This window comes from Nanorana parkeri, unplaced genomic scaffold (genome assembly GCF_000935625.1).
Source record: "Nanorana parkeri isolate BGI_ZX_2015 unplaced genomic scaffold, ASM93562v1 scaffold165, whole genome shotgun sequence".
NCBI lineage: Eukaryota > Metazoa > Chordata > Amphibia > Anura > Dicroglossidae > Nanorana > Nanorana parkeri.
Window position 1 is genome coordinate 67,917 of NW_017306433.1, and position 10,844 is coordinate 78,760.

A 10,844-nucleotide genomic window follows, 5' to 3' on the forward strand; every position below is an offset into this window, starting at 1 on the left:
CTTTGCGTGCGCGTGAGGAAAGGGGGAGAAGGGGGGGGGGGGGGGACGACATCACATTTTTGCTATGGGGCCTGTGATTTGTAGTTTTGGCCCTGGTATAAACATTCTCTTTTTTGTCAAAGGTTTCATGGAGCACATCAGATAGAGGCGCACAGTTGTTCGATGTTCGATGTCTGCTGTATACAAAGTCAGTTGTAGTTGCACTTTTGCCCAGCAAGACATGAGAGAAGCTACAACAAGTCGCCCTTCCCATCACTGAGGGCCTGGCCGCTATTTTTAGATTATAGCTAACTTTCCTCTCTCTTTAAATGACAACCTGGTGAAGTCTGTCAGACTTCTTTATTGCACCTGTTGAGAGCTCAGCTAGGAATTCTGAGGAATCTACCGCAGACTGTCACTATACTGGAAGGGTGCATGGGGCTTCAGAAGCCATATTAATCTTCATCATATTGAATTTACACTACACAAATGTTTTTTTATTGGTCTGTAACTTTAAAGCTGAACTCTAGGCAGACATAAAAACACAACTTAAAGTATATTTAAAACCAAGTACAAAAATGTCATATATTGCAGTTTTTCAGTTCTCAAGTGTGGTGGCTGCATTTTTTTTTTAGGTTAAATACATTTTCTGCAAATACAGATATATTCCTGTTGATCCTGATTGTCAGTATCCTCGTCAATTTCTGTGCACCGAACTGAAATATCAAACAATCTGATCAGCTTTCCCAGCTATATTCTTTGAACTACAGGACATTATTATTATACAGAATTTATATAGCGCCAACAATTTGCTCAGCGCTTTACAATATAGTGGAGACAGTACAGTTACAATACAGTCTCAGTACACTAGGGTTAGGAGGGCCCTGCTTGTGAGAGCTTACCATCTAGTAGGAGGGGCAAGTGATACTAAGGTAATAATTGTTTGGATTGAGTTATTGGTGGAATTAAAAAGCAGTTATGTTGAGATGAGATAGGCTTCCCTGAAGAGATGGGTTTTTAAGGATCGCCTAAAGGTGAGCAGCGTAGGAGATAGGCTGACAGAATGGGCTAAGGAGTTCCAGAGGATGGGGGACACTCTGGAGAAGTCCTGGAGGCGAGGACATATCCTTCCAATGTAATAGAGATGAGGAGGTGTTTGTAGGCCACATAAGGAGACAAGCCTAGGGTAACAATGCAGCTCCCTCATAGAAACAGTACGGTGAGTGAGTGTTGTCACCCAAGGACAGGCAGTGTGTTGCTGGCCAAAAAAAAAACTGTAAAAAGAAAACTATTGCAGCCACCACTTCTAAGAGCTGGCAAGCTGCACCATTTTATATTTTGTTTTTTTGAGGTTTCGATATGCATTAATGTAGTTCTGTATTAATTAAAAATCATTAACTCCTTTGCATTGCAGTAATGCGTGGTAAAATGTGCATTTTATTTTTATAACATGGACACTATAGTTCATTTTCAATGGCACCTCAATGCACAGTCACAAAATCTTAATTTGGTTTAAATGCCTTAATTGGCTGAGGATGGCAGTGGAGTAGTAAAAATGCATACGGCACATACAATATCAGTCACATGCCCCCTTGAATGTATTGTGACCATTTTTCTTTCCATTGTAGGATATGTACAGGCAGAATGTTTGTGTTTAACCCCAAAAAAGGAGAATGGAAGGACCTTCCTCCAATGAGGACAGCCCGCTCAATGTTTGGTGTTGCCGTTCACAAGAACAAGATCTTTGTCGCTGGTGGAGTCACAGAGGACGGGCTAACAGCCTCAGTGGAAGCCTATGATATCGCCACTAACAAGTATGTTTGTGAGAGGCCTATGTGTAGGTTATCAATGTACATCATGATATGGTACTCAGTGCATAATATTATCACAGACAATCGCCAATTTCATACTTTGGCCTTATAACTGTTTGAATAGCTTACAGTCACCAATCAGGTTATTTCATTCTTCCAGTTCAGCTGGTATGTGAATTTCTAAACTTGACTGGTGGCTGATGCCAGCTCAGTTTTCATTTCAGACTTTTCAACAGTTCGGGACAAACTTTTAATGATCATAAGTAAGACTTTTCACACAGGTGTACCTTGGTGCCACCTACAGTATCTTAGGCCAGCACCTAGAGTTACAGCTTCTGCCTAAGCTGCCTATGACTTACCATTCACTGCTGCATAAGCTTCAACTACAGAATATATATCATTGCAATAGGTACTGACATTACTTCTTGTAATATTACCAGCGCCAATTTACCTGTGATGCGGTTACACTACATACACAGTAATAAGTATCAAAGTCTTTTTTTTATTTGTTTGCTTTCTATTTGCTGCAAAAAGGGTGATAACACTTTGTTCTAGCAGCCTGTAAATCCCAAAGAGCCCAACAATGCCATTACTCCAATGAAGTCAACTTTATTGACTCCAACAAGATACCGCTCAGTCCCTCTCAAGGTCTTCTCTGCTCTAAAATGTTTCATGACAATTGGGTTTAATCATAGTATAGGTTGGACTTGATGGACTGATGTCTTTATTCAACCTCAAATACTATGTAACTATGTATAGTAGCATGCTGGACAGCAGGACATCTTCTCAACCCAGAGTGCAGCTGTCTGATTCTCCAGCAGTCTGACAAGCTGAGCACTGCTGTTGATTGGAGCATCGTGCAGGGGGCATACCGAACTGTTGGAGACCCAGACCTCTGTCCTTTGTGTTATGTAGAGGTCTGTCTCTCCAGCGTGCGCTTCAACCCATTGCTGCAGCAAACAGAAATTAAACAAAAAAAATAACAACCATATTTATTACTGTGCCTGCAGCCTGATTGCAACACAGCAACAAAAAAAAAGGAAGGTTTATATGGGTTTTATGTATCCTTATTGGCTTCTAGTCTCTCTCCAAGGGGCCCTATGATCAGCTTTAAGAAAGGGCCCTGATCCCCTCATATGGGTCCCTGTTGGCGTTTTGGTGCCCTGTCACTATGCACAGGCAGTATGTCTGACCCTGCCAGTCTGATAATTATACTTGCATTCACTTTTGAAACTGGAACAAATACAAGATAGACATGTAGTCCATAGCAACCAAGTGTTCATTTGCATTTTTTTTGCATTTGCAGCTGCAGTTAGTCTTTTATGCGTCATAATTCAACATTTGGTCCAGTTTTAATCCCTGTGTGTGCTTATTCACGTTGCACCATTGCCAGGTATCAGTCTCAATTATGTAGTGATGCCTCAGAACTCCAGGGAATGAGTGCCAAGCTGAGGGGAAGAGGTCACAATGCCATCCAGTATCTCTTTAGATATATTTATAGTTGTGACACATCCTAGTATAAAATGTGTTTCCGTACCCTAGGTTGAGTATTTGACACCTCTTGCAGCAGGCTTGGGCGACTACACTTAAAATACGTTTTCATGTTTTTTACCTGCCAAGTATGATATTTGTTATGATCAGAGTGATCATAGCCTACCCTTTGGAAGCATTGGCTACATGTAGACTCCAGACAAACCTGAAAGTTTAGCAAGGAAATACATAGAAGCAAGAATCAGATCAGGAAGTGATGGAAAGTCTGTTGCATTTACCACTTTTTAAGAGGAGATGTACCAGGACAGTGGTTTCAACCATTCCCTACACCAGAATATACAAAAAAAGAAGATGCACTTTAAAAGGAAGCAGAAATAAATATTTAATGCCATGGACTAATTTGACCTATTGCCTGTTCTTCTCGATTACACTTTGATCATAACATTTCTCTCTTTTTTCAATGATCTACGTTAAAAGGTATAAGGCACTATTGATAAATAAAAATAGAATGTACTTTCTATAAAACAAATGGTTTATCTATGCATCATGAGTATATATTATTATTTTTTTAGATGGGAAACAATCACAGAATTCCCCCAGGAAAGGAGCTCCATTAATGTGGTCAGTTTAGCAGGATCACTGTATGCTATTGGTGGATTTGCAATGGTCCAGTTAGAATCTCAAGAGTTTGCACCATCAGAGGTCACTGACGTGTGGAAGTAAGTACAGAGATGTCACTGTTGTGTGATTAACAAACCTCTTAGTTTGGAAGGCATCTAGAATTAGCTAAAAAGCCGAATCTTATAGTCTGCTGTGTTCTTTTACTTTGGAATTGAACTGAAGTCTCAGAATATACTTACATTTCTAGGGCACTGTAAGTAATATGAGATTCCATTATTTGATTGCTACAAATATACAGTTTTCCCCTTTACCCTGTAGACCCTTCAGAGACTTCATGTGGATGTGTGCATGGTCCACCTCCATCAGATGATGAACATCATAGTTTTAGTGTGGTGACCAGGGCAGCCATCAGAAATTTTGGGGCCCCTTACACGGCTTTAGGCTGGGATCCCCCTGCACGTCGCTGGACGCAGGGCTTAGTGACGCGCTGGACGCGGGGCTTAGTGACGTGCTGGGCGCAGGGCTTAGTGACGCGCTGGACACAGGACCCACCTGAGACTGTCTCTGGTGGGCTGGTCAGGGCTGCATCCCTCCCCTCCCTCCTTTCCTTCCTGGCTCCTCTTACCTGCACACATGGCCTCGTCTGCCGCCGGACTGGCCAGAAGTGACGTCACTTCCGGCCAGTCTGAAATCAGACGAGCTAGCTTGTCTCAAAGCCGCTGGAGCGGCAATGCTTGGGCCCTGTGCTGCTAGGGCCAGGCCTCCGCCTCCTCACCCTTCACCGTCGGACGATAGTCATGTAAGGGTTCCGGGGCGGGCGGGCCCCCCAGGCTGCCCGGGCCCCTTACATGAGTATAGGCCGTACCCCCGATGGCTGCCCTGGTGGTGACTATGGCAGAATATAGTATGCCAGTACATTGACACAGTGCTTGTAGTCCAGCTTGGGAGTGCACAGGAAAGGGTGACGTTAAAGCTAAAGCGATTACATTTTACATTTGTGCTTTAAATGTCTGTGCTTACAGAAGACACTAGGAGTTGACCGATATGGATTTTTCAGAACCGATACAGGTTATGGGCTAACTTTCAGGCCGATAACCGATATCAGGTACCAATATTCTGTTTACATCCAGCAGCTGAATGTAAACAGCAGGCAGTCGCCTGATATTGGTCACCCCCTACTCAGCCTCGGCCCCCCTCCCTTTTCCTGCCCTATTCATCTTCCGGCGGCAGGATTCTGCAGTTGGCAGCTGAATATAAACAGCAGGCAGTGGGTAGTGCAATAGCCAGCCTGCTATTGGTTATGTCAAATTGCAATAGCAGGCTGGCTATTGAACCCGCCCACTGCTTGTTGGAAATCAGCAGATGAGCGGACCTGAAGCAGAAAGTCCTTCAGATCCACTCCTCTGCTAATTGACAGCAGGAAGTGGGTGGGTGCAATAGCCAGCCTGCTATTGCAATTTGAAATAGCCAATAGCAGGCTGGCTATTGCTTCTTCTGCTGTCAGAATACCCAAACAGACTCGGCAGCTCAATGGCTGCTGGCTCTGTTCCTGAATAGATTTTCTGACAGGCTCCTTCGAACAGCTGGACGAGGGATGCCGGCCGGAAAGCAGCACCACTGTGCAAATTTCACTGTGTGAAATTCGCACAGTGTTTATTATCGGTAAATTTAACCAATAATTAAAACATTTGGGAATATTGGCCCTGATTATCGGTAGATCCGATAATCCTAGTAGACACACTTCAAGGTATAGGTGTGAATATGATTCAGCTAATGTAAATGACCTTATCAAGGTTAGATACTGGCAGTGGAGAACTTAATTTGTCATTTGAAGAGAAATACAAGGAAGTGGCTCATAGATCTACTAGGAAGCGACAGGGCATTTTAATGCGGCTGCTTCCCAGGAATCTAATGTACCCCAAAACATCAGACTACACTAACTGGGATAGCTTATACAACTACAGGCAGTCCCCGAGTTACATACATCCGACTTCTACTTACAAACGAAGGCTATTACTGTTCAGCAGGGGTAGTGGCAATGCTACCATTCTCATGCCGACGAGGAGTGCCCGCCTTTTTGGGTCTGGTTTGTAGTACTGTACGTACATTACAGTAAGTTGGCTCTAGTTAGAAGTGCAGACCAGGGGTGCCCGCCTCTTCTTCCCGGTCACTGAGATTTTTACTGCTGTCTGTATCCTCATTAGAAAGATTTAGTCTCACTTCATGTCCTTGACACAACAGGAAGTGAGATGAAATCTACTCCTAGGAAGGGAAATTCACTCCTGTAAGAGTTTTCATGGGAAAAGGGTGTCTCCACTGAAGCTAAACCCAACATTTTCAAAATCCAATTGTCACAGGGACAGAAAGTGAGATGAAATCTTCTGAACAGGGGCACACACAGCAAAACAAACATTACAGGGGGTTAACCCTTCCCTATGCTATCCAAAACAAAACATTTTTTTTAATGTACCTGATCCAACTTACATACAAATTCAACTTAAAGGAGAACTATGGGGTTAAGTCTTTTCCCCATAGTTCTCCTTAGGGTAACGGGAGCACACAAACTAGCGTCCTCCCGTCACCCCAGGCTCAGTATAGCGCGAGCTGCAGCTCGCACTATACTGAGACGCCGCAGTATACCGCAAGCTGCTGCTCGCGCTATACTGAGACGCCGCGGCTGAAGCGGATCTCGACAATTGTGCCGAGATCCGCCCAGCTGCGTGACTGACAGCTGGCTCTGCCTATCTAGAGGCAGAGCCAGCTGTACCCGCCCCCTCCCCCGTCCATTCCGCCAGTCAGCGCTGGCGGATCGGAGCGGGGAGGGGGGAATCCAGCCCCTCCCCTTTCACGGCAGAGAGCCGTGACAGGATCGAGAGGTGAGCGAACGCCGGTATGTGTTCGCTCACCTCCCGATCTACTGAGCACTCACCTCATAGTTCTCCTTTAAGAACAAACCTACAGTCCCTATCTTGTTCGTAACCTGGGGACTGCCTGTACCTATCTCTAAAGTCTGAAATAGAACGGTTTGCTATACACAACAATGTGAATTTCAGTTTGTCTGCCCTCAATAAAATTGCTGTCTTCTCGTCAGGTTTGAAGATGACAAGAAGGAATGGAGCGGAATGTTAAAGGAAATCCGTTACGCCTCTGGTGCCACGATTCTTGAGTCTCGCCTTAACCTTTTTAAACTGACCAAGTTGTAAACATTTAACAGTTACTTATTTTACAACACGTTCATTTCTTTTTGTTTGCTACTGCTTGTTAAAAAAATAAAGAAAGGTTGTACAGAAATTTTTAGTTAAATGAATAAACGTATTTTGAAGCCTGACAATACATAGTAGTCTAAATTGGAATATAGAGGATGTAGGTTCCTAACCGGATTGCACCTTATATAGTAAACTCTGTTATCCGGTATTCAACTAACCAGAAAAAAAAACATCCTGTGTACTCGCTGTTCTGCGGCATGTATTATCCTGAAAACAATTGCGTGCCTATTTGTCATAATTTACTTTTGATTATTGCATTTCAATATTATTATGAAGTCAATACAGAGTTTATGTTATGGTATAGTATGGGGTATGGCATTAGTTAGACCTATTTTTAATAGTAACTCTCAAGTAACCAGAAACTAAATTTATCTGGAATCTACCAATCCCCGTGGATGCCGAATAATGGGGAGTTTAAGTAGTATGATGTCCTTTACATTAACTACATATGTATTACAAGCTCCTTTCTAAACAATCCATTCATTTTATTTCCATTGTGGAAGGTCCTCCACTGCATATTTGTTGGTAAATCTGAAGATGATTGCACAAACCGTGTTGTCTACAGGACAACACTAGATATATTAAAGGCTCGGTTCACACCAGATGCAGTACGTTCCCGTCCGATTCTGGCCAGAACACACTGCCTCGCATTGCGGCCGGCTCACTTTTTTGTGGGGCAGGAGGGGGCATGGCGGCCCATTGAAGTGAATGGCACCACAAGGCACATTATGCCTTCGGTCCGGTGCGATCAAAATAGTGCTTGCAGCATTTTGTGCCTTACGATCCCGTGCGGTCGATCGCATTGCGGCCGGAGGGTGTGGCTACGGTGTCATTCACTTCAATGGCCTGCCATGCCCCCTCTTGCCTGACAAAAAAGTGAGCCTGCGGCAGTGCGTTCTAGCCAGAATCGGGCCGGAACGCACTGCGTCTGGTGTGTGGCCTTAGACCCCATTCACATCTGTGCTGCGCTTTAAGTCGTGTGTTAACACATGCTGCGTTAGGGAAGTCCTTTCTTTGAAATGGGTTGCCACTGCATGACAACGGACTAGAAAAGGCAACTGTACAATTTTTCTAGATGCAGCATACCACAAAGCACATTAACGCTTCACAGGGCACTGCAACACAGATACAATCGGAGTTGTGTTCTTTTACTGCATTGGGGTGCCATTCTCTTGATGTGAAGCCAACCATAAACGTATTAGCAAAACTTTTGTATTTTATTTAGCAAATTGGTATGGCCTAGATTCACCTAAACCTGGCCACAATTTGCAGGAAGTTTGACTTTGCTCAGATGGAGTGCTTTGCCATGGCTCCCCCTGGAACTGAGAACATTATTCATTTAACAGCTGTGGGACATGGGTGCCTCAGTACCCCTTTCTATTGGCTACCAGGAAGAATAGATATGGGTATAAGTTAGAGATCTGAGTAGGTGCAAAGGTGAGAATTTTCTGTTCTGCCAGGTTCTGAGAATGCTGAAAAACATTATGGTTACATTAAGGACTCATCCGCTTTGCTTGAAGTGGTCATGTTCTCAAGAAAGAACTGCATTACAGTGCATTGGGTGCTGCACCTTACAAGGCATTTGAGCCTACATAAGAACTGTGTTATTATTATTGTTTTATGTTAATGACTATGCTCATTGTGACCTGTTGGGCATATCTGGTATAGTAGCCCAATCTATTTGCACTTTTTGTTTTACAGAAACCACTATAAAACTTACTGGCTGGACTGAGCAATGTTACAAACAATCAGTGTAGGGACCCCCACTGGTTTTAGGTGTTGGGGATCTTTCTCTATGTTACTAAAGGTAGGGGCCCCAACAAAAGGAATCACCATATAACTTATGAAAAACTTGCACAACAGCTGCTTTATAAAAATCATATTTTAATCCATAAAATACACTTCAGACTCTATACACATCATCTTCAAATATCTTTTTCCTGAGGTAACTTCTTATGGCAACCTCTGTTCCAGGTTTTGTGGCGTTCCATTGAAATACGGGGATCTGTAAATCAATGAGGAATTCCTTTAAATAGCTGTATACATTGAGCTTGGTGGACAGTTTATGGAAATATACATGTCAAACACAGAAACATGCCGGACCAATTCATTTCCTGGTTACATAAGCTACACTAGAGTAAGGCGTTTCCTTACAGGTTTTATACAAGAGACTGTCATTTACATTGTCAGCCTTGGTTGGGCATCAAATGGTCAAAAACTCAGCAATGTTTTTTTCTTCGTCAGAAAGTATAATGAAGTTGTCATTAAAGTGTATGTTAGGGCAGAAATTCATTACGTCTATGCAACACATGCACATTTACCGTTGTTGTGTCTCTTTAAAAAAAAGCTGCAAGTATAGAAAAATACCAGAGCTGATCCTTCCATAAATCCAGTGAGCTCCTAACGTCTTGTTGTTGGTTGCCAACCTTACCTCTGATGCACTATAAATGCCTAGCAGGGCTGTCACTCCTGGGGGAGATGTTCTGTAGTCCAACAGGGGAGAACTCAGCCTGAGCTGACAACACTACAGCAAACGCAGTGTTGTCAGTTAGGCGCTCACTGGATTTCTGGCAAGATCAACAGGTATTTTGTTCTACTTGTGTTTTAAAACTTGACAAAACATGGTAAATGTGCAAGCATTACATAGATGCGCCTCATGTTTATTTTTCTTGCCCCTACATATAAAACAAGTGCTGCAGAAACTGGTATACAAAGTGCTTAGTTACACTTACATCAAAAGAGAAAAACACATTAAAAACATAACGTATTTGCCGACGTATAAGACGGGTTTTGAGAACTAAAAACATCGCCCGAAAATCGGGGGTCGTCTTACATGCCGGGTATGGATGTGGTATACTGTATACTGCATGTAGCTTCGGCTACATAAAGTAAACCGTGCTGAGCCAAATCACGGCAGGCTTTGTATTAATGAATACAAAGCTTGTATTCATTAATACAAAGCCTGCCGTGATTGGCTCATCGCGGTATACTGTAAGTAGCCGAAGCTACCTTACATACAGTATTACCGCACATCCAGCGGGCTGACAGATTAGCCTCCCTGGCGGTCTGATGATTTTATTTTTTCGTTTTTTGTTCTATTTTTTTTTCTTCACTTTTAAAATTGCTGCCGGTTCCGCCCCGCTGCGACGCGGACGCTCGCAAGGGATGGAGGACACAGCAGGGATCGTGGACAAGGTAAGAGACTGTAATCCCGAGTGTGGCTCGGGGTTACCGCTTATGGTACTGAAAATTAACCCCAAGCCACACTCGGGAATACCGCCATGGATGTTAGTGGGTGTATTTAAACATTATTTTGGGCTCTACTCGTCTTATACGATGAGTATAGCCCAAAACCTATGTTTTAACACAAAAAGTAGGGGGTCGTCTTATACGCCGGCAAATACGGTATTTCACCCAGTGCAGCTTTCTTTGGGGCCCACCACACATAGACCCTGTCACCAACTTAAAATGTTGCAGGTAAAAGCACAGAAAAATCTTTCCATTAACAGATTTTTTTTTTTTTTTATTGACTTGCAATGTGCCATAGAACATCTGACTACTCCAGGAGTCCATTCCCTAGTCCTGCCAACTTAACCTTGCAAGTCATAGCCCTCTCTTCTTCTGGGAGGGTATACTGCTGCCCCAATGGTAGACACTTTAAAGGGGGTACTGCTGA

General features: G+C 43.3%; 1 protein-coding gene across 1 annotated transcript in view; it reads left to right on the forward strand.

Moving 5' to 3' along the window:
- KLHL41 (kelch like family member 41) overlaps positions 1–7,203 on the forward strand; it is a 21,547-nt gene extending 14,344 nt beyond the window's left edge. The window contains exons 4-6 of the mRNA XM_018554575.1: positions 1,608–1,793; positions 3,854–4,000; positions 6,994–7,203. Of these exons, the coding sequence (XP_018410077.1) occupies positions 1,608–1,793; positions 3,854–4,000; positions 6,994–7,105 (445 nt within the window). The 3' untranslated portion in view covers positions 7,106–7,203. The remainder of the gene's footprint in view (positions 1–1,607; positions 1,794–3,853; positions 4,001–6,993) is intronic.
- The last annotated feature ends 3,641 nt before the right edge of the window (positions 7,204–10,844 follow it).